Genomic DNA, 25,782 nt, shown 5'->3' on the forward strand with positions numbered 1-25,782 from the left:
TAACTTCTAGGCAAGTACAGACTGAATTTGCTGGTGTGTTTTTAAACATTAAATGTGCTACAGCTGGGTGCTAATTAGCCATCTAGCTGCACAAATGATCTTGGCACCTCTCCCAGTTAGTTTGGTAGCTCAATTAGTAAGCCAAGGGGCTACACAAGACAAGACTGAGCTTGTAGATAGTAAAGGAAATGTTAACACTGATGTTGGATTGCTGCTCAAATTGTGTTTTTGTGTTGCGGATGTTATCTGGCTGTGAGTAAGTGTCACTGTCATCCAATGATAGATAGGTGACAGCTACGGCTTTGCACAAGTTAGCGTGAGAGATGAACTGATTCTTTTTTGTCTTTATCTGGAGACAAGGTCATTCCCACTGGTATGTTGGGACATAGGGTGCTGAAACCAAATCAATCAACCCAATGTTATTTATATAGTTTAATATCACAAATGTCAGAATTGTTTCTCCCATAGAAACCCAACACTTATTGGGAGACATTTTCGAAACCTTGGGGTGAGCAAGTAAGGAAATATCCTTTACAACAGATAGGTGAAAGTCCCCCAACAGTCTAAGCCTATAGCAGCATACAGGGGCTGGTTCAAGGGAAGCATAAACCAGCCCTAACATTACACTTGATCAACAAGGAAAGTCTTAGGCTTACTCTTAAACTCTGGGAATGGTTCTACAGAAGGCAGAATAAAAACCAATCTGTCCTGATCAAACAGTTTGCATTGTCCCCTCTGAAAAGCTTTATCCGTTGTTTACTCCAGTAACATAATGACATCATATGCAACACTCCTGTTTCTATTGGCTAGCGCTCCAACACATTGGCTAAGGGGCGGGACATCTCTTAGCGGTTGACCAATCACAACAGAGCCGGCCAGCTAACCAATCAGAGCAGACAGAGGGTGAAAAGAGGTGCTGCAGCACAGGCAGTATGAGAAAAATAAAGAGCTTTTAGAACATTAAAGCATGGAGACATGTCCCAGTAGAGACACTAAATACAAATATGAACCTGAAATTGAGCGTAATATGTCCTTTTTGAGAAAAAGATCATGGTGAGTTAAAATGAGTTGGCGTAGACACCTGACTACACCCCCTTAAAGGCAACCCTGCACGTCACTGCTCCAAGTGACTCCAATTTTGTGGGTTATATACAATTTATATAAGAATTAGAGTGCATTAGGTTTCATAGTTAGTATGTACTGTGAATGAGAAAAAAGACTTCGAAACACAGCTTGATTTGCATTTAACTTCAACATCTAACAACTCCTGGCTATGCAAATGATATCAAATTATGAGTATGGAAAAAATGTGTCGTGCCGGCAGGGAAGCAATGAAGCACATACATATACATCAGAGCTTGGCAGAATTAAGACATCACAGGATAGAAAACTGGTAGCAGCGTCTGTTACTACAGGTGTTCGGAGCTTTAAAATACTTTTTAATCCTGAAGCACCAGGCATGTGTGTTCAGCCCCCCAACACACACACATTACATTCGCTCTATGAAAATATGTGAGAGCAGATGAACATGAAGTCTCATCGCACACAAAGCTTTCTTGCTGTGTCTTGTAGACCTTCATTTTACACTTCAGCTTCATTTAATTAGAAGCAGCGAGAAAGAAGTGCAGGACTTTGGTGTGGCTGGCTGGCCGTGTAATGGGGCTCACCACTGACTGGACCCCAGCAGGATGACTGGATAATCCCTGGATTACACACACGCACGCAGAGACACACAAATACACAGTTATTAGATACGTGGACTCTGTTTCCCTCTCAATCTCTCTCTGATAATCTAATCAGCAAACAGTGTTGCATTGCTTTGCATATCAAGACACCTTTATTACCTTATGACCATACTGATGGAGCAGATATCTTCACACATACCTTTAACATGTTCCTCTGGCGCAGACACTCATCACACAATATTGGTTTCTAGGTATTTTAGCAGAATCTTTTCAATTATGCTATAAAATGTCCTTTCCTGTAGTGTGTTATATTGGTTTTAGTGGATGTAACTGGTCTGCAAAGGCTAACATCTCAAAGTTCCCTCTAGAGGGAGTTTCTCTAGTTATTTGAAGTTGGTTAGGTGTGTGTGGGCCTTAAACCTGCATTATAGAATCATTCTAACAGTTTTCAGAACTTTTTCTCATAATTCATTTGTTATGGTGTATCCCTTCTTGTAGGTTTATGAACTATTCTGTAACATACCTTTTTTGAACAGCTTCCCCTATTGGTCATAATGTTCTCAATACTTACCCTAAAATAGAGAGAGAAAAGTGCCTCTAAAGAAAATCAGGTGCTGCATGTCTTTTTTGAAAATGAACGTGGGCCTGAAAAAAAAGTCAGCAAAATGTTTCTTTGTAAAGTATCATTCAAAGAGATGACAGGAGAGAACAAAGCGGAGCAGGCAACGTTGTCAACCGCGAGGCACAGATGCCGTGTGATCGTCACATTTTCAATCACACTAAAGCACCTCAGCTCTGAAACATCTGCCGTGAGATTCTGCAAGTTCAGAGAAGGAGAGGAAGCGTGGCAGGGGATGTCAGGGATGGAGGAAATGATGATAGAAAGGAGAAGGCAAAAGGGAATAGTAATGGAAAAGACGAAATGCTGAGAGAATGTTATATCGGAGAGTGGAAAAGAAGAAAGTGAAATAGAAGATGGGGAAGAAAAGATAATACTTGTAGATAACATAAGAGTAAATAAAAGATGCTGTTTTCCATTCCAGAGGCTTTCAGAGATGACCCCATCTAAACACATACCTACATACACAAACAGATTATGGCTGAAGATTGATAGAAGAACATGCAGATAATCGAAGCGCTGGGATTAATAATGAGATTACAGGATTGTGGGTCGTGGGTTGGGATTACAGCTCCCGGCCCGTCGTTAACAAACACAATTCCCAGCAGACAGGGAATGAGCAAAAGAAAGCTGCCTTAAGAGGATTGGAGGGCTTGGCCATTGTTACTAAAACTATGTCTCGGTTTGTCTCTCGTTCAGAGAATTAGGATGACATGTGATGTTTTCCGCAGGCCTCTAACTGTACACACTCATACACACCCACACACATGATGGGTCTATGTGACCACACTTAAGATTTGAAGGGTTTTGTTTCTAAATGGTTTGTGTACTGTATCGCCCCAAAACGGTTTTCTGCAGTTTTCAGTCATGTTGTCACTCAGGTCATTTGATTGGTTCAATATGATGTCAGCCATGTCATTTGATTGGTGTAATGTAATAAGTGGATTTCTAAAATGAATCTCTTACACTGCTGTTTACTGAAAATGTATACTTGTCACATTACCAGTACACTTTACTAATTAGTCAGTTTCTGCCCAACTGTTCAGTGCAAAGGTGACCACTTGTTGCTGTACGTTTTGACAGTTGAATAGGGTTAACATTGATGACATCTATAAAAACATAATAGGATCAGAAGATGTTTGTACAAATAAATCATCTTCCTGACAACCAAACCAAAAACCTGTAATTTTTTGAGAGGAACGCAGGTATAACCTTAAAGAAATGAGTAAACCGTTAGAGCTCTTGTCATTTGTCAGCATGCAAACAGCTACTTTAGGTAGTTATAAGCTATTATGCTGAACATAATTGCGTGTTCCCAACTTTAAGAAATGTGTAATAAAGATTTACAATCTGGACTGAAACATTTTGCAACTTGAAGTTAAGAACTGAGATAGAACAAACGCTGGAAGATCTGTTCTCAGGTCAGTTACCAGCTGCCAAGGGAAATGCACATCCATAGATTTCAATCTGAGATGCTTTCACCACACATGTCCTAGAGCAGATTTGTTCTCTTTTGAAAAATGTAAATGTATGCACAAAAGCATCATGATCATTATAGTTCTACTTTCCAAGACTCCCTAACAGCTATAAAGGACTGGATGTCAGATAACTTCCTTAAACTATACTCTGATAAAATGAAAGTCCTCATCATATGCCCGGAGAACGTTTCTGATAAGATACAGTGGTGTAATGGTGCCTTAGAAGGGAATTTAAAGTGAAATGGAACACACCTGGAAGTGTATTTGACCAAAGTATGGAGTTTGACTGGCACATCAAGAAAGTGGACTGATAATTCTTCTTCCAACTGAGAAATATTGCTCAAATCAAAGTTGTATTATCATCTCAGTTTCTCTAAAAAAATCCTCCTTGCTGTCCCAAAATGTTAACTGAAATACGAATTATTCTGATCCACTCTCCAGGAGTAGTTTGTTGAAGTTCAGTTAAAATACACATTTGAAATACAGTATGTTCACAGTGATAAGAGAAATCTTTGTAACACATTTTGTGAAATTATATTCTATATTCTGGCTGTTTGTATTTGTTTTACACATAGTAAATCATTCGAAATAGAAATTCTTCTGATCAATTATCTAGGAAGAGTTTGTAAATGTTCTCTTAATATGCAGTAAAAATGCACTTTATTCAAAATGTCCGACTTCCAGATGGGCGGGGCTAATGAAAGCCAAATTGAAATATGTTCCCAATGATAAATGCAATGTGTGAACCATATTTGGTGAATATCAGAGTTTCTATATGCGGGGAGTTTGGAATAGTTTGATACATGGAAATGTAAAAAATTGGTTATGTCCTTCGAACTACGATATCATTGTTTGAGCTATCGACTATTCATCGCAAATACATGGGTAAGGGCATTGTATGTACTACATTTCGTAAAATTTGGAGGAACTATTTGGAAGTAATTTGGATTCGTTTGACACATAAATTGTCAAAATAGGTTCTTGTCCTTTGATTTACGCCCTCATCATTTGAGCTATCAATTGTTCCCAAGGCGTTTTATAAATAATGTTAACTTGGAAAATTAGCTGAGGGACACATGGAGGAATATTGTGGAACACACACACACACACACACACACACACACACACACACACACACACACACACTCACACTCACACACACACACACACACACACACACACACACACACACTCACACTCACACTCACACTCACACACACACACACACACACACACACACACACACACACACACATAAAACGCTAGCACATTAATATGTACCTACTGTTATTTCATTTCTACCACCTCTATTCTTGTGTTGACATGTTACATTAGCATTCTCCTAACATGTTTGTTCATCTGCTCGTGTTTCTGTGTATCCAGGCAGTAGAGAGACATGTCCCATGTTTCATTTGCACAATCTATTGCACCTGGGTAATGTCATTTATAACCGTGTGTGTGTTCATGTATCCTCTTTCAGTCCTGGACGACAGATACAGAGAAATGAGCAAGACAGAGAATTAAGATTCAACAGAACACCAATGAGATTGTTGTTGTGTGTGTGTGTTTGTGCATGCATATGATTGTGTGTGGTTTTTCAGCATACATGGGGCTAAAACTCATAATATCGTGGGAAGCAAGTGTGAATAATATTAACCAATGAGAAAGTCACATATTCGGAGCAGAGGAATTACAATGGAGAAATAACATGTTTCTATGAGCTGTGCGTAGAGTCGGGATGGAGGCAGTGTGTGCAATATGCATATTTTGTAAGTGCAGACGGGTGTATTGAGTGGTTTTTTGTTTTGTTCTGATAAAATAATGCAAGGGTTTTTTTTATTTTTTATACACAGCTATTAAAGGGAGGAGAATGGAAGCTGAGAATCAGATCAATAAAATAAAATGATTTACAGTAGATCCTAGAAGATAAAATCCAACACTTCGCGAAACACCAAAAACAGCTGGTGCTCATTATTTTCTGGGTTAATTCTGCATCTCTGTTTTTCTTCTCCACCTGGAAGACTGCTCAGTGCATGCTTAGATATCTCATCTTTCATTCAGCCGTCTAAAACACAATTGATTTTTTTTTATAAAGAAGCAATCATGGATGCTTCCTATTGTGTTTCAATCAGTCTTTTTCAATACTGTTAAATGTATTGTTACTGCCTTCACAAAAGAGGCAGTTTTGTAATATACATCAACATACAATATTACCATATCCTGGAAAGATATTTATTAAATTAAAAAACTGATGGGATGTAGTGTTGTGTGTCCCCTTAAGTTAATAATTGTATAATTTCTGTATAATAGTTTTTATTTGGAGAAATAATATTCAACATTTCTCTTAACATATTTTCCCAGAAGCCAATTTAAGCTTTACTTGACCAAAGTATGAGGCAATGGTTCCTTATTAGGAAGGTTATATTAGACAAGTTTAGCATCAAGATAAACAATGTATTGTCAATGTCAATAAATACATTGAAACATCAACTTTCCTGTAATGTTATTAACCGATTGACAAACTATGCCAAACTATTACACAAACTGTGCAAACAAATCCCTAATACAACTAACTCAAACTTCTGGCAGGAATATGTGGAAGATTATAATTCAGTATTTTATGACACCCCAAATGTTAGGTCAATACAAAGGAAATGTAACTTTTTAACGCTAAGCAGAAAAATACCTGAGAAAGCTTAGCTTAGAAGGGTAATACGTTATTACCTTTTTGTCATTTATTTAAATGCATTGAAGCTAACATCACTAAAAAAGCTTTATTCTGCAAATCCTGGGAGGTATAATGGGTACAATTGAATAATTAGTGCTCCATATTAATAAACTGTGCGCACACATTACTAATCCAATGCCCTCGATCATATAATGATGTTGGCCTGAGACACCTGCTTTTAGATTCTGTTTCTCGCGCAGCTCAAACTCATTTCACGTTTAAAAACTACGAAGCCACAAGGCCACCGCGTAATGAAAACACACAGCTGGGTTAACAATGCTTTCAATCTCCGTCTTTTATTCCACATTCCAGCGCTGAGATTGGTCCATAAAACATCATAGAGAGCATAAAAGCCCCACTTTGTGGTCTGTCAGAGGTATGCTCAGAAAAACACACAGAGTACTCAACAAAATCACAAACACTTTCAAGTGAGCTCAGCCCTCCAGTACTGATGTTCTGAACTGTTCACACATAGGGTTATTATGTCCTTGAGTTTATTAGCTGTTGCCGTCATGCAGTAGAAGGAACGATTGATTTTTTCCAAATGTATACTTGAATTCTGTTCAATTATACACCTGTGGCTAATCAGCAGTACTTTTTAAAATCATTTTATAGTGGCGTCACCAAAAAAGGACCAGTTAGGATTCAATCGCAGACGACATTCTGTACAGAAAGTGGCAGTTTGGCAATTACTAATATTTATGAAAAAAATAAGACAAGATATAAGTGATCATTGTCTTGATGGGTGCTCCTTCACAGCATACACATCTATCCTGGAAGATTCACCCAATGTTACCCAGTGTCTCAGTAAAAGACTAATCCAATGGCAGTCTACATTTGCAGGCCATTGAGTCTGCACCCAATGCAAACTCATTTCAGATCAAAGTCAACATTATTGTCAATTCCACAGAATTCAGTTTACCATCCCAGAGAATACAAAAATAAAAATCCTCTCCCAGGACGGACAGCCGTTCAATAGATGTCGTCTGTAAATTAAAAAGATAGTACATTTACAACATAGGTAGTCCGAATGCTGAAAAATGCATGTGTCTATAAATAAGAAGAATATGAACCCAGGTGGATGTCAATAATCCTGTGGGAGCCATCAAATAAATATTAAGGTGAGAATCAGGCAGGACCACAGGGACAGGCCCAGCCATTACTCAGGATCATTTTTCTATACTGTGACATCCCAATACAGAAAACACTTTTCCCGCCGTTATTTTACGCCATTAATCAGAAACCGAATAGAAACATTTTTACCATATTTGGTCACATTTTCAATGAGTGTGACTCATTTTGGGTGGGCACCTTGAAACAGCCACACTTTAGAAAACTGTAGCTTCTTTGCAGCAACATCCATAATGACATGGATACAACTTCATTTTCTAGCAGTATTAACTTTAGCACGTGAAGTTGAACACATACAAGGAATTCTACAATGGCTGCACGATTTGTGAAACGATATTGTGGACTGTATAGCGAATTGCGATTGCAATAAAAAATGGTATTGCTTGCTTGCTTATTTACGCAAAGGAAAATACACAGTTTAAAAGTGTATCAATTGAAAACGTCTACTTGCTAATTAGGATCTATTTCCACTGGTCTCTGGCTCTGCTCTGCACAGTGGATAGTCATCTGACCAAACACGGTAGTCTTTACTGCCTAATCAGAGACTGATTGGTTGGCTATGCATCGTGTGCGTGCATAATGATCAGACTACGAAGTCACAGAATCACTGAATTTTGAGTTTCATATTGTGATTGCAATAAGATTAATTGTGCAACCCTTAAACTGATGTAGTACCAAAGGTACCAGTATGAGTCCACTTCTATCAATTCACGTGTTCCTCTGGTAGTCCACCACCACCTCAAGTGATTTTTTGTTGTACCATGTGACAAAGCTATATCTGTACTCCTCTTCCCCAAAGAGCATGTTTCTCACAGGATATTGTTCCCTTAAATCTGATGTCAATATAATCATAGCTTCCATTTACACCAAAACAAAAAGCATTTCATACCTTTTTATTAAATACATTAAAGTGTCTTCTACATATTTGGAGTCTGGGCAGGCTTTGATGTACAGTAAACCGATGTTAGGCAGAGGCATACAACTGTGAGTGAGTCATTCTAGTTATTTCATAAAAGTCCCAACTCTCTGGCTGCTTGAATTGAGTGTTTTTCCATATTCTGAATGCAACCTGTCCATTCATATGCGTATAAGTACATAACAACATATGGCAGCAGATGGTAAGCATGAATTCATTTTTCAAAGTATCACATGTACCTGAAAGCCTCCCAGACTTTAAATCAATACAAAACAAAATGTCCCATCAGATTTAATGTGTAGTGCAGTTACCACATTTTAGACTAAGTATTTGTAGACCCGTATTGGATACTGTGTGCGCCTATAACAAAGGCATCTTAATGGGAACATATTACGCTCATTTCAGGTATTTATTAGTATTTTGTGTCTCTACTGTGACATGTTAACTTGCCCAACGGTTCGAACAGGTCTTTATTGTTCTCATACTGCCTGTGCTGCAGCACCTATTTTCACCCTCTGTCTGAAACCAGAGCCCAGTCTGCTCTGATTGGTTAGCTGGCCAGATCTGTTGTGATTGGTCCACCGCTTACAAATGTGTCGGTTAGTCCCGCCCCTTACCATATCATGTAAAATGTGTTGGAGCGCTAGCCAATGGAAGGGCAAGTATTACATAGTGATGTCACTATAATACGGAAAACCCCTCTTGAGGGAACAGAGGGATGTTAGCCTTTGTAGACCATTTACATGCACAAAAACCTATATAACACATGGGGAAACTTTAAAAAACAAAAGGGCCTCAGCAAATGCAGTTCTGCTTTTCCTGGCATTACAACAAATGCGGGCAGAGATAACAATGTTTCAGTTCTTCACAATCATAGTTACTATAGGATTGCTGTATCTTACACTTACAATTCAAACCGAGTTGGATGCAACTACAGTGTTGCCACAGTTTGACATTTCAAAAGGTTTGTGAGCTTATGGAAATATCCCTTTTGCTTATTCAAAATCTGGGATGGGATATGAAGCAATAGTCTTTTTAGTTATTTGAATGGGTGAGCTGAATGGATCACATGTACAGTAAAGATCACAATGCATGAAGACCCCTAGAAACAAGAGATGGATTGAAGAAAAAGAAGAATCTTTCAAAGCATGTGATTAGACAAATAAGTACTTGGATGTGTGGAAATGCATCGAGAAGAGTTTCCAAGTGATTTACAGATTCTCCCTTTGGTTTTTCCACTAATGAGAACATCTGCATGAGTGGAACAGATGGAGTGAGAGCGAGATAGCCGAAGGGGAAGGCTGTCTTTTGAGGAGAAAACAACTAGACTTAGAGAGACTGAGTGCAGAAAAAAAATAGTTGAAAGAATTCAGTAAGTGGTTCAAAAAGGGGGAGGGCGATTGGAATCAGAATAGAGCTTCAAGTAATTGTCGAGAAAAACAATTGTCAAGGCACTGTACAAAGAAACTCGAAGACGTCTTTTTTTTGCACTCACTAATTCATGTAATTTTGGCTTTTGATTTCCTCCTTTCCCCTAGGTGCCAATGCCCGGCTCAGTTTGAAGGGCCTGAGTGCCAGCAGAACAAACACAGTTTCCATGGCAACGGCTTTGCTTGGTTTCCTCCCATGATGCCTTGTTTCGAGAGCCATGTGTCGCTGGAGTTCATCACGGACGTGGCGGATGGACTGCTGCTGTACAGCGGTCCCCTCGCCCAGCTGCAGGCCTGGGACCAGGAGGACTTCATGGCCCTAGGTAGGAGACGTCTCAAGCTTCATAACATAAAAATATACAAAACAAATGTATGTAACTATAGTCTCACATTAACCCGACCTTTCTTATCAGCTATGTGTCAGTGGTGGAGAAATTTGTGGTCAAAATTTACATACACTTGTAAAGAATATGTATGTCATGGCAGTCTTGAGTTTCCAATAATTTCTACAACTATAATTGTTCTGTGATTGGATTGCATGTGGACAGTGCTGAAGAAATGTCAGAAAGAACACAAATGTATCTAAACTGCACCGATTATATCTAGAGGAGTGATCAAAGTGTCAACCAGAATCTTGCCAGATGCTTGTGGATGGCTACCAAAAGCGCCTCATTGAGGTGAAAATGGCCGAGGGACATGTAAACCAATATTAGCATTACTGTATGTATATTTTTGACCCTGCAGATTTGATCACATTTTCAGAAGACCCATTCATAAAACATTTTTTGTGACAAAGAAGTGCTCCAATCACTCTATCACAGAAAAACAATAGTTGTACAAATAATTGGAAACATAAAACTGCCATGACATACATATTCTTTACAAGTGTACGTACCAAGCCCCCAGGAAGTGCGCCGGACTCAGATGAAAATATTTGTGGTGGCCAAACGGCGGTACTACACTTCCTTTTGGTTGCCAGGCCCGGAAACACTTTTTCCCATTGACTTACATGGGGAAAGAGTGGTCTGTAAATCGTTGGATAATTTTTTTTAAACTAAATAAACTACCCAGTATGAACACTTGTATAGCCCTTATTAAAAACATTCGTTCCTCAAGTTGTAAAAATGTGCTAATAACGTTATTCTGTGAGTTATTTCCCTCTGCATTATGAACGCGCATCTAACCAGCGACGTGCAGTCAGTGGAGGCAGGGGAGGCAGAGCCTCACCTGTCATACTCCAATGTAACGGAAAAACAATTAAAGAAAAACTAAATAATAATAATAATAAAATGTCTCCACTGATCTTGTGTAAATGTGATTTCTGTATGATTCCAATCGCATTTTATAGTCAAAATCAGCAAATTTGCCGAGCTCCGCTACGGGAGCGATGAGAAGTGAGGCAAGCACGAGCACTGCCTCACGTAAACCCACAGTAACTTGCTGGAGCGCGGGCACTAATTTAGCGCGGCCACTTATTTTGTGAGCGCGCTCAAGCCATTTACTGTGGGGTGACGCATTCTGAGGTGAGGCACAGATGAGCCCTGCCTCAATTCAGAATGCGTCACCCCACAGAAACTGGCTGGAAAGCGGGCCCTAAGCGCATGCCTGTTCCCATCTCACTGTAGGTCACCAATGTAATGTTTGTAGATCCCTTTATTACATTTATCCTCGCCATCCATAGTCTCTAAATAACTTATTTCACGTATATATGATATTTAGGTTCGCTGGTCTCTCGAACAACGACAATGAAAAAATCACCAGGGGAGGCAGCCCTAACCTCTGCCGCACTGAAGGGGGCGCACGTGAGCCCACAGGTTCTTGTTGCTACTGTTATTCTACCGCAAACAACAAAGAAACTAGACTTTTGAAACTAGAGGAAGATAAGGAGGACTTTTACAAAACAGTAATAGAGATTGTTGTCCAGAAGGATAGCATGCAAGTCAAGGTAAGACCACAACTGTAATGAAAATGGGATCTTACTTAGAAAGAACAATCCAATATTTAGATTTTGGGTATCCTTTTGTTGATCGGTCTGTTTAAAATTAATCATAGCATCAGACTAAAAAAGCTTTTGAAAATAACAGAATATTTCGATTAAGGTCAAAATAGGCTATAATATTTGTAAATCTGACTCTGAAAGAGTCAGTGCCTCACCAGCCATGAACCTCACCGCACGTCACTGCATCTAACCCACGGGACCGCGCCGCCCGGCACGTTCATGTTACGTGTTCAGCACTACATGAGTTTATCTTTACCCATGGATGCACAATAAGAACGGACCCATATCGCCTTACTGCCAGCCCACGGAGCTGTAATAATGGATATATTGCACATGTTTGCTGTAATTCATCATTTGTAAAATATTATACTACATGGGCTGTATGATTAAATCTTGTACCGTAAATGTTGTATTAAATAAAGTTAATATTACCGACGTAGATTAACGTCCCTGTAGCTTCTTATTGCACTAAGAAGCTTATTGCACTGTATATATATATATATATATATATATATATATATACATATATACATATATATACATATACATATGTATATATATACATATATACATATATATATACATATACATATATATATATACATATATATATATATATACATATATATATATATACATATATATATGTATATGTATATGTATATATATGTATGTATATGTATATATATGTATATATATATATACATATGTATATATATATAATAATAATAATAATAATAATACATTTTATTTTTAGGCGCCTTTCAAGACACCCAAGGACACCGTACAATTTGTTAAAAAATAAATAAATAAAACGCTAATAGGCAACAAAACATGATAAAAAAAAATAAAAAAAAATACATATACATATACATACATATATATATATATATATATATATATATACGGTGCAATAATTCTTTCATGCTAAATGAAGCTCTGTTGCTTGGATATCACTAGATCCTGTTACAGCGTAATATAAAAGTACATAACGATTGATGTGTAAATTAGCATAATTACTAGCTAACCGCTAGCTGCTAACTGCCGCCTCGTTAATAAAATCTATCATAATAACAAACCATTACCATGCTGTCATGAACGCGCGGTGCTGTTACGTGTACGCAAATTGACGTGCTTGATGTGAACGAGCATTTTGGGGGGCATGGTTAAAGTTGCGCATGCGCTATGAGCGCACATACGGGTACTTCTCAGGCATGCCGGGTAATCTGTGACGTTTCGCTCTCTCAAAAGTTGGGCCATTTTATCATCATGCGCGAATGAGCAACTCTCATAGGAATGAATGAGGCCCCGCCTCCCACGCTGTATCCAGTTCTTATTATACATCCATGGTACGTACATGTTTGACCACAACTGTATTAGCATTCCAGTATTCTGGGAAAAAGCCTCTGTTTTATTTATTTATTTTTTTTATTTTTATGAATGTATAAAAAAGATTATTTGGAATTACATAGTATTTATATTACAGTTTTCACAATTGACCATTCTATACCGTGATCCATCTTTTAAGGTTCTTTTCAGTACAATTACTGGAAACCAGAGCACAAACAATCAGAAACATTTAAAAATAAAATCTACAATCAAATGTGTTTTAACGATGATCTTTATTACAAAGATTTCATATTTCATATTATACCAGTGATATACTTATTTGATGTCCAGTGCAAGGCTGCGTCTCAGGTCGGTTAAATGGAATCCTTGCGTCCCTCACTTGCGTCGTTTCCCTGCGTTTAGTCCCTCCCACCAGGGAAGCATGGAGAGACGCAAGGAAACCACAAGAAGCAGGGAAATGAGTTTTAAGAGCAATGGGACGTCCTTTCCTCCGGAGCATCACGTGAAGCGACGTCCGTTTGTGATGACACGGCACAGCTGATGTCTGACAGCAACTCTGTCCCCGTTGTTTTCACAAACACCCCCGCCTCTGTTAGTACACATTTACTGACATATACATTTGTATCATCTGTTGTAGACCCAAATAAAATAAGAACTCATTCTCAAAAAAGATAAACGCCATTCTTAAAATGTATAAACGAAAAAAGCGATCATGAAAATGTTTCCAATAAATGAATAAAATAATTTGTTGTTCAGATATATCACATATTTGTAACTAAATGATGCATTAATTGAAACAAAACACAGTATAAACTGAGGAGTGAGTCCCGTGAGTTTCATGTGTTATTTTCACTCCGCTGGGAAACTGCTCTCATGTCAAGAAGCATCAGATCAGTGCATGCGCTGCATCGTCCAATCAGCGAGCGATACACAGTAAGGGGGCGGGGCGAGTATCTGAGGATTTCGCCGGAGGATGGTCTGGTGGTTCCTCGGTTATCGCTCCTCCATTATCGCTCCTCGATCCTCCGGCAAAAATAAGGCCATTGGGACGCTACTCAAGATGGCGCAGACAAATCAACTTCCGGTGATACCGAGACCGAGGAGCGAGGAAATGAAAGTAACCGACCTGAGACGCAGCCCAAGTCATTTTCCTGTAATTGCTTTTCTAGCGCCTACACACAATTTTCCAATAGGTATATTTTTCGGGTATTTCTGGATATTGAATCTGGAACCCTGAAAAGAAATAAATATAGATGAACCTGTTAAAGGTGTACTTTTCTGTATTTCATTAAACCAACCAGAAGCGCCTTAGGTTGCGCTTAGCACAAGCACAGGCGATGGTGCCTAATAAATAAAGTGGAGGGTGAGTAGATACAGTGTGAGGTATGCTGCTTATGGTAGGCTTGTAGCCATAGTTGTATTCTACATTCAGTGAATCAGACTACTTTTATTAAGATGAGAATACAAAGTCTGATTATTGACCTTTCGTTATCAGCAGGTGTCGGTCCTGATTGTAAGGACACATGAGTTAGAGAGGAGTTAGAGTTGTGTAGACCTGTATCTTCTCAGTCTTGAGAAACCGCATCACAAACAGTGCATACATTATATTTTTGCCTTTTAGCATTACCTCAGACTACATCCATTTCCTTCGACAATACTTGATAGACTTCAAGCTGATTTGCCTGAGGGCAGCCTTGACTTATTAAAGTTCAAGACCTTTATTAGGTGAGGTGAATAAAGGAAGGATTTAGTGTGGCAGGATAAAGAAGAATGGGAAATAGAAGAGGTTTCATCTCAGCTCTGGAGCTCTACTCCTAAAAGAAAGTTAGGATCCAGTTTAAAGTCAATTAACTTGATACTTGAGTTCATGTGCTAGGTCTGTGTGGGTGTATCTGGATACAAAGGTTGTGACCTACTAGACTAAGGACCGGTCATATTTGAAATGGTGAAATTGTGCATGATAAATACATTTTCAAGACCCACCTCTTCTGCACCACATTTTACTGACTGTCCTTTACTTTATTTATTTATTTTATTTTAAATCTTAAATCTTTTTTTATATTACCATATTTTATTCAATATGCTCCTTAGATATCTTTTTATTTTATTTGTTTTATAATTTTCTCTTTATAGCTTTGTGAAGCACCTTGAGATGACGTTGTTTTTAAAGTGTGCTATATAAATCAAATGTATTATTATTATTATTTAACATAGACAAGCTAATCTGTGCCGTTGCAATAGCAAGCTGTCATGACAGGGCTGACCTTTGAGGGAAACGAGAACTAGGGTGTTTCTCAATGTCGAGGACGCTTGCTTGGTAGCACATGTCTTCCGAGTCACTTGCTTCAGAAGCGAGGCAAGAATCCTTCCTAGCCTCGGAAAACGAAGAATTGTGGAACAGGCTAACAGGTGTGCAGGTGTGCGTCATATGCGAGCGCTATTTCCGCCAAAGATTTGGAAATTGGTCCGTGCGCAAAGCATTGTGGGGATTTTAAGACCGCGGAGTCTACACATGTGCAGCCTCGACATTTCTCGCTACGAAGTACGCCGGCCTCGGTAGAATTCCAAGTATGCTGGACATTGGAACAGTCCTTCGGCGGCACTCGATGACGTAGTATGCTTGAAATAGTGGCTCTGGAGCAGCTTTACTCGACATTGAGAAACACCCCAAGATTGTCCAAATGAAGTATGCTGTCATAGCTTAGTAGCTGTGCAGCGCCCTGTACTTTTATTTAAGCACCTCTGTCAGAATCAAAGCTGCTGCACGCAATATAGAAATGTTAGCAACGCGGATGTTTTACTGTCATTAACGCGGCATCAACATATTTGCTTAGTGTCACTTTAGCAACCTTTACTCAGAGAGCATTTTTGTTCTTTGAAAATGGCAATACCAGGAACATAGTTATGTCCAATTATTAAGAATATATTCAACATACGCATGGCTTGCAGGCAGTTATGACACAGGACTTAATGGAACAAATGCCTCTTTTGTGTGTTTTTTCACAATAGACTATGTAACGTTATTGTCAAGCGACCTTGAAGCTACATATTTTATCAAAACAGATTGGAGAGCTTTTGTTCCTCTCATATTACTATTTATTGAATGAAATGATGTACAATGCTCAGAACAAATTGCTATAATGGATAAACATTACAGTACAGGGAAAATAAAAAGAAGCTTCTGACTGAATAGTGCTGGAATGTTCCAGGGAAGCTGATGTGTTAGCGTTAGCTTGGCCAGCTACAGCATTTCACTAACTAGCTAGCTTTGAGTGAAGCCAACATGTCACCAAGCCTGGAGAGAATATATCTTGAGAAGATAAAATAATAATTGTAATTAACTTTATTCATACAGAACCTTTCGAGACACAACTTCAAAACTAAAATGTCAAGTTTTAAACATAAATACAAATACTTCAAAGCAATCCAGAGTGTGTTTTTTAATTAAGAACATGATATAAAAGAAGAGTAAGATTTTGCAGCCCAGATCTCCTAAAGCAGCTCCGTCCAAAGTTTAAGAGCCATGTCTGCAAAGACTCCATCACCTTTATGCATGTGTCTGGACCTGGGAACAACAAGGACCAATCTCGCAGAGGATCTGAGGGTTCAGATAAGGAGGTAGTGCAATAAAAGATCTGAGAAATATCTCGGGAACAAAGCTTCTCAGGGCTTTAGGAGTAAGCAATAATAGTTCAAAATCAATGTCTCATTGTTGTTCCCATATCAGGTTATCGTCAGACATCGGTATATTGGAATTAACAATAAGAGTTCAAATCAAAAGGTCTTCTCAATGTTATTTGAAGAATTTTGGGAAGAAATAAAACGTATATTTGCGATCATCTGTGTGAAGAAGGAAGGAAATTCTATACATTTCTCAGAGGTGGCATCTACGATTGTTTGTAATATATATTATACTATATATATATTATTACGGGAGGTTACAACCTTATATGATTTGCATGTTTTCATCAATATGTTTGGCAGAAACAGAAACGTACAGGAGAAATACGCTGCACTTCGCCTCTCAAATTCCCTCTAAATTGTACTGACGTCTACCGAATGTTTGTAGACAAAAATCCATTTTCGGTTCAATTCCCAGAGTCTCCTTTGCATTTTGATGTGTAGTTCTGTTATGAATGGGTTTCGGTGTGTAAACTGAGCTTCGCCAGGTTTACATCTCTAGCTCTCGGGAATATTCAATCATTTTCTTTTGTTGCTGTAGCAATATTGTTAAAGTTTGAAGACAATAAAACTTGTTGTAACGGAGAACACATTGTCTCGGTTTATTTACTGTTTTAATCTGAGAGACTAACGCCTCCTTGTCTCTCTCGCTACTTATTTTCTTGCATTCGGCCTCTCCTGGGAGAGATGCTGGTAGTTCCATCACTGCCAAAGTAATGTGTGTGGGAGGGAGGTCTGCCTGGAGAGCCGGACAGGTTGTGTGTGTGTGTGTGTGTGGTGTGTGTGTGTGTGTGTGTGTGTGTGTGTGTGTGTGTGTGTGTGTGTGTGTGTGTGTGTGTGTGTGTGTGTGTGTGTGTGTGTGTGTGTGTGTGTGTGTGTGTGTGTGTGTGTGTGTGTGTGTGTGTGTGTGTGTGTGTGTGTGTGTGTGTGTGTGTGTGTGTGTGTGTGTGTGTGTGTGTGTGTGATAAATGGGTTTGCAATCATTCTGAATTATTTCTGTAGCTTCCGTTGGTGTCTGTGTGCATCTGAGAGCCAGCCAGTGTGTGGTTGGATCCTAAGGAGCTAATGTGTTTGTGGCGTTCAGGTTGAGTTGTCACTGCGCAGAGTGTAATTAGAGTCAGGCTGTACAAATGTAGAGCTTTAATTAACTTGTTTCAAGGTTCACCTACTGCATGAAAAGAAAAATCCATCAGCAGCCTAGACTATGCTGGAGCTTAATACAACTGCATTCAAGTATGTTGATATGAAAGTATATCAGGCAGGGATACCATGAGGGAATTTCCCCACCAGTTAATAAACTGTTGACTGTGTAAGCCATTCACTGCACTGAGAATGGACATTCCTACAACCATGACTTGGTTAAATCACTTGCGTGCAGGGACGTGCACAGACATTTTGGGGGGCAGGAGCTCAAGTGAGAAAAAGGGCACTTCCCATAATAATCTATAAAAAAATGTTTTAAAACAAAAAGTTAAATATAGTTGCACATCTCTGACTTACTGACCAATTTATTTTAATACCCTCACACTCACACAATTGTTTAATACTCAACAGAATTCTACAAAATAATCAGTTAACACAGAGACAATGGTCTTCTTTAGTATTCACTATGCACAAGAGCAGACAACAAACTACAATGAATAGTTATTAAATGAGCAGCCAACAATCAAAATTATGAAGTTACTGTTTAAGGACATTACAGGCAACAAGATCGTTATGTCTGAATTCATCTATAGATTTAAAGCTAATCTGCATTTAAACATAACATTTCCGGGGAAAATACTGACTTGACTTAAGTAACTATCTGGGGAAGTTGTGAGGTGCTATGTTTTTTATCCTTTTCACCTGCAATGCCTTGGTAACTGCATGTACATTTGCACATTTTAATTAAGCCTAGTTAACGCCTAATTTGCATATCAATGTGGCGATTGTGAGGACGTTATTAGATACACATTGACTGTATTCACTTTAAGTGTCTCCCCTTAAGTACAGTAGGCCTACATTAGCCTGTATGCCCATGATACATTGCCTTAGCTAAACCTTGAGCTAACTTATCCATTAGCTGTACCCTACTTTAACTATATTTGTTTTTGTCTTTTGGCTAATTAGCTGTAAACTCGAGGCACTGGCAGTTTAGTCATTTGTTCATCACCACTCAGCTTCAAACAAGCCAAGAAAATCCGGCATAACATGGGACTTTAAGGGGGGATGTGCTGCTACCTGTCTGTCTGAAGGGACTGCCGATGACTGTCCGCACCGCTGTGCACGAGACGTGGAGGGAGGGGGGGAGGGTAGAGAGAGCATCGGAACTTCACAGTCTAATCTCCCGACCTGATATTTTTATTTTGTATTCAATCAATATATTTTTGGAAAGGGAAACTGTGTGCAAACAGCAGTAGATATATATTCATTTATTGGAGAAAAAAAAAAGGAAAAAAAAGCACCCCATAAAAAGGGCACTTTCTCTGGAGGAAGAAAAAGGGCAGGGGCTCAAGCCCACTTTGATGTCTATGTGTGCACGTGCCTGCTTGCGTGTACACTTTCCTCTGCATTGGCCAATTGTGACCCAGGTACTCCTAAACAAAAACACGCCTGTTTGCTTTAGAGTGGTGCAGTTATTAAGAATTGTTGTAGGACGACCCGGAAGTTAGCATCACAGGGCCTCCCTTGACAAAAAGCTATTGGATTTCCCTATTGGATTTCTTTATATTGCAGAAAATAAGATTTGTGGCCAACACACATTTATAATACTTTTCGTCAGCAGTATAATCTCCACATATCAATCCCAATTTTTTGAAGGGTAAATGCAATTGGCAGAAATAAAAAACTAACGTAATGCTAAACAAACGTGGCTTATTTCAGGCTTTTAACCAAAAACACGTTCAAGAAACCATTGACTTTCGATGGCAAACCGAACAATACTGGGGAAACATTGATTTCAAAAACTGACAGAGAACATTAGGAAAGACAGGGATATATACAGGACACACAGGACTAATCACACATGGAAGACACAGCTGGTAACAGGACAATCAAAAAGGCAAGAAAACAAATGGACACTAAGTAAAAACAGAATTCCACATGTCACTTTGGAAAATAAAACTCCATAACCAATATCAGGCCAAAATCAATACTGCCTGCTGAAACATTAATAGAAAGGCAGTGAAACTAGGACTCATATAATTATCGTGGGTATTAGACTTTGGGGCAGATGCTAACTGGACAAAAGAAAAGGGGATCAGCTGCTTACAGGGAATATCTACACAACTTTATTTGGAGAAAAAACACAAAGTACACACCCGAAATGTTGGTATGAAGGCAGACCAACATTGAATCATTTTACAACTCGCCTTTGTTTTCTAATAAAAATAAGTTTGGGGGGGGGTTGTTTTTAACCATTTCTAGATACTGACAGTCAAACATCCTGTTTTAATCAAGAGCATTATCCTATATCAGAATCATAATACCTTTGTTCGTCCAGAGGTGAAATGTACATTTGTTACAGCAAGTAAAGAGCCAAAGGACCGCAACCTCCAGCCTCTCCGGTTGATATTCTGGGCTCTATCAAAAAAAACATCCTCCCCTCGGTCATGAACCTTGGAGTGACCTTCACCAGCACTTTTAAATTCGACAAGCAGGTCAGCACCGTAGTAAAATCCTGCTTTTTTAAAATAAGACTATTGGCCAAAACCAAGTCGTATTTATCTTTTAAAGACTTAGAAAGGGTTATTAACGCCTTTGTTACCTCAAGACTGGACTATTGTAACGCTCTGTATGTGGGTATGGACCAGGCCTCAATCAAACGCTTACAGCTACTGTAGTCCAAAACGCTGCTGCACGTTTGCTGACTGGCCACAAAAAGCGCGACCACATCACCCCTATTCTGGCCTCACTACACTGGCTTCCAGTTCGGTTCAGAATTGATTTTAAAATCCTTTTATTTGTTTTTAAAGCACTAAATGGGCTGGCTCCGGCCTATATAGCCGAACTCCTCCAGCGCTACACCCCAGCCAGAGCTTTAAGGTCTGCTGACCAGCTGCTGCTGGTAGTGCCCAAGACCAGGCTAAAAACCCGAGGGCACCGAGCCTTCGCAGCAGCTGGCCCTAGGCTCTGGAACACTCTGCCCCTCCATGTGAGGTCGGCCCAGACCCTAGGGTTTTTTAAATCAAAACTAAAAACACACTTCTTCTCTCTGGCTTTCTAGTTAGAGCGGAGCACGACTACTGACTTTTCCTTGTGTTTTATTTTTATTTTGTTTTTTAAGATATATCTGTTGTAATTTATTGTCGTTTATTGTGATTTGTAGTAATGTGTTTTTATTACATGTACAGCACTTTGGCTCGACCAAAAATCGCTTTTAAATGTGCTATATAAATAAAACCTGATTTGATTTTGATTTGAAAGGTAGCCTCGTATCACTGAAGAAGCATGCATACAAATATGAACACACCAAAAACCACTTCCTGATCCTTTATGTTTCCTTTGAGAATTGAGTGTAATCCACCCTGGATCTGATATACAAATAAATATTATAAAAATAAAAATAATTCGCCAGCATGAACCTCCGTCAGTACAACACTGAATGACCAATATCTGATTTTTAATAAAAAAAGGATAATACTGGCACCATCTATTCTGGTAGCCCGCCAATACCACAGACTGTGTACCTCACTAATCAGAGAAAGTTCAATATTATTTTTCAAAGGATATGAGATAAGAGAAAGAGAAAATGGAGGAGGAAAGTATTGTGTATACAGTAAGTTCAAGTGAGACACATATGAAAAGAAAATTCTAGAAAAGATATCTGCCTCACTGTCTTTATATAGCTGAAAAGTTAACATAACAAATTGAAAACAGCTAATAAAGCTTGCATGCCTGCGTAACAAATAACGTAAAGAACAAGGCATTGATGGAGTACCAGTGTTTCATCGATTAAGGTGACAAAGAGTTGGTTTCTTTGACCAGAATCTGAACTTGTCTTCTCTTCAACAACTAAAACAACAACCTTTTCATTAAGTAAGATTAGTGTGGGATAGAAACAAGCCTTCCAAACCCAACCTAAAAACACAGCTTCAAGCATCCAAGAGCCATATTGGATTTACTCGTAATTACAAACAGAATCAGACAAAATGGGGTGATTCACTCACGAATCAACTCACCGTGAACTGAATACCGAAGCTCTGTCTCGACATGAATGTATTCTAAGTACTAAGGCTGTGAAGGCTTGAAAGTGTAGTTTAAGGGGCCACGCACTGCACCTGTTGCATGGACTCAAGTTCAAAGTGTAGTTTTGAGAAGGCTATTACAATGATATTCCCCGGATGGATAGTGACTCAGAGAGAAAAAGAGGTGAAATATGGATTTGAGGGAGACTTTTACAGAACCAGAACTGCTTTTTGCTTTATGAATGTCGAGAGGCAAACAAGAAGCCACTAATACGACTCCAGAAATTCATTTCACCCGTTGGCTCGTGTGTGAGTTTTTGTGTGCGAGACATTGTTCACCTTGTTATTAAGCCTTGTTAAGGGATGCTGCCCATTGAGCCGATCACATTCCCTGCTGCTTCACACACACATTCCCGCGCGGAGACCTTCAGCTTCGCATTGAGATGCTGGTTTGCTTTTCTAAAGCCGCCCACTCATCCACCCTTCATCATGCCGCAGGGCAGCTGTACCAAGCCAGCCCTGCTGTGTGGACCAGAGGAGGTGTAGTCACTCTTGCATACACACACACAAACACACACTGGGAGCATAGCTGTGTATTACATTCAATCTTGGGACGGCTGCCTGGGGAAAATAGATTACAAAGGTTTTAACACGGAGCTGGTGTTGTGTGGGTTTGAATTGGTATAGGGCACAACAATACACATACCTAAACTGACCTTTGGTGTAGATGCAGGTTCCATTTAATTCCTAAACTCTCTCAAAAATGTAATTATTGTTTATTCATTTATGAAAATGAATGAAGGCATTTTAATTTTGAACTCAGTTTGTTCCCAGATGAGCTCTTGTTGCACATTTTCATACATAAAGATCATCCGAATTCCATGCACAAAAGGGCAGCAGTTCAAAAAAACATTTATCTTCATTGAAGAATACTGTACCTGTTATGTTATTCAAGAGTTGAGCGTAGTGTTCATTTTTTTAATTACATTAGTATTATTCTTGTGTCAACTGTCCTTGTAACCCTTTATCATGTATTTTATGTTTAATCATTTAAAACGGGAGTTTAAGTCAACCAACTTGAAGTTCGACCTTTAACAGCTATGGCACAGCACCCAGGGAGCAGTGGGGGGGTCTGGTGCCTTGCTCAAGGGCACCACAGCAGGGCCCAGGAGGTGAACAGGCACCTCTCCAGACCACACTACTTTGGTGTGTTCGGGGACTTGAACTGGTGACCCTTCGGTTCCCAAGCCAAGTCCCTGCAGACTAATAATGATGAGGACAAACAGAAGGACAAAAAAAGACACCCGGATATTGAACCCAGTGTCCAGCTGGTGTCAAGATAGGATTTAGTTGAGGGAAATGCAATTTGCGTCTCTTTCTCCCGGGTTTATTTATGGCCAAAAAAAAACAGTGAACACTTCCTCTTGCTTAACTTTTGACATTACATTTTTGACAAGTGTGGCACTGTCCCAGCTGCCCCGTCACCTGTCTGACACCGTCACTACCACCTGTCTCCACCTCAGGGGATGATCTGATCCGTAATATACTTACTGGGTGTATTTATACCTCTGTTACAATCAGTCTGAGTGTGGAGGAACGATTGTCACCACCCAGTCAGATTTAACACAGCATCGAATTTGTTTGACTGCATTGAACAACAGCTTGTGTTGATGTTTCCTAAAAGTAGGACATGCATGTTTTTTTCTTCTATCCTTAAAAAGTATTAATGTGGTTGTCTAAAAAAATCCTCCTCAGTTAGACTACATATGTCTTAATATATTAAATAATTGAATGCTGCCCTATTAATGCTCTAAATGTCATGTTCAAAACCTTGTGATGTCTACTTCTGTTACATTATTGATTATGTGATGCACCACTGGGCATTAAGGCTTATATTTATTGTTGCAATAGTTCAAGGCTTTATTGCAAAATACATCTAAATATTTTTATGTTGCTTTAATGTTAGTATTTTTAGGCAAATCTTTGCATAAAAACACATCAGTATGATCATCTATTGGTCTCTACAACGATGTCTGTATTATAATGTCTCTTTTTATTCATTGATGTTTTTAATGGAACCATTTTGAGCACTCTTGCAAGAAAAGGAAAATTGCAGCCGAGTACAATTGGAAAGAAAACAGCATTTATTCAAATCACACAATTGCACACAGGTTTTTAAAGGCATTGAATGATCATAAATAACGGCATGCTGTATGCATGATGTGAGCCTACATGCACCACTTCTATACAGCTCCGGCTCAACAAAGACCATTTAAAATACAGAGCAAGGCAACAATAGGTGCTTTCAATAGGTCTACGACATTTCAAAACAACCTAAATTCACGTGTGCTTTTTGTGCATGACAACAGGTCATTTAAAAGCGGTTGAATAAAAATGGCACAGTGTGTGAAGCACAGAGGGCCAGGCTGTCACCGTGACTAACCGCTCTGCAGAACAATAACACTCACACACTCTCTCTCTGTGTGTTCTGTGTACCTGTGTCTGTATCTAGAGGTTTTGTTCCAAAAGCACAAGCCTGTCCACGGCTCCTGGCTTGAGAGATGCCTGGTGGCATGTGACTGTATATTCCCACCGGTGATAAATACCCTTTCTGAGGGGGGACTGGTTCTGGCCAGATATTTTAGCTCCAATTGTTTTCAGTGTTTGGCTCGCTCCTGCTCCAGCACTGTCTCAATCATCTCCTGTCTGGATCCCCACCTGGTGGGAGGCTCACTGATCAGCTGGTGAGCGGGGAAATCAAGCTCTCCCTCGCCACCCCCCACTCCTTCCCACTGAATCACAAACTGTTCACAAACTTCTTGAAAAATGTGAAACACCCTCAGTCCCTGAAACATTTGGAATTGATGGATTTCTTTACAATTATTATAATATTTTGTCACAAAACCAGTTATAATCTATTTTGTACAGCTCTCATTCAAAATGTTAATGCATTCAAACTAAATCGTTTTATGGCATTATATTGTATATGCTTTACATACATTTGTATAAATAGATAATACACATACACAACATTTCTGATGACTAAAAATGGTTATTATTTCACCAGTGGGGTGCGGGGGGTCCTGTGTTCAGAGAAGAGGGGAGTGAGGCAAAAGGACCGTTAACACCTTTACTGCCATTGGCCACCATCACGCTCACAGTGGAGTAGCAAGCCTGTCGAACGCAATGCAACTCGATCTGTTCAGCACAACTGTCGATCCAGTTTCATGTTCGGTTCTGAGACCAGGACCCTCAATGCTCGACTACAGCATCGTCTCAATGGGTCAAATACCAACCTCTTTTGCAGGGTACAAAATATATCGTGGAAGATAACCCAACGTAACAGCAGATCTCACGTCCCACTCAATTTCCGCACCCCAGTATCTTGACTTAGGTCACATGATATGGACTATGATAGAAAGCTAGCGGGCTTACTGTTCTTGGGTATAGATGGCTAGTTATACTTTAATGAAATGTTTCTACTAGTTTGGAAGGTGTAGAAGGCTTTAGTTGCTACTCAAAAACCTCTCCCAAGTGAGTTGGCAGTTGTTGAAAATTGGTTTACATGGAAGTCAGTCAATGGCAATGGTACACATCAAA

The 25,782-nt window shown here is 39.2% G+C and overlaps 1 protein-coding gene across 1 annotated transcript in view; it reads left to right on the forward strand.

Annotated features, from left to right (window-relative positions):
* si:ch211-186j3.6 (neural-cadherin) overlaps positions 1 to 25,782 on the forward strand; it is a 437,178-nt gene that overhangs the window by 310,900 nt on the left and 100,496 nt on the right. The window contains 1 exon segment of the mRNA XM_034117220.1: positions 10,096 to 10,310. Within this exon segment, the coding sequence (XP_033973111.1) occupies positions 10,096 to 10,310 (215 nt within the window).

The sequence above is a fragment of the Trematomus bernacchii genome, unplaced genomic scaffold (genome assembly GCF_902827165.1).
Source record: "Trematomus bernacchii unplaced genomic scaffold, fTreBer1.1, whole genome shotgun sequence".
In the NCBI taxonomy this organism is placed as follows: Eukaryota; Metazoa; Chordata; class Actinopteri; order Perciformes; family Nototheniidae; genus Trematomus; species Trematomus bernacchii.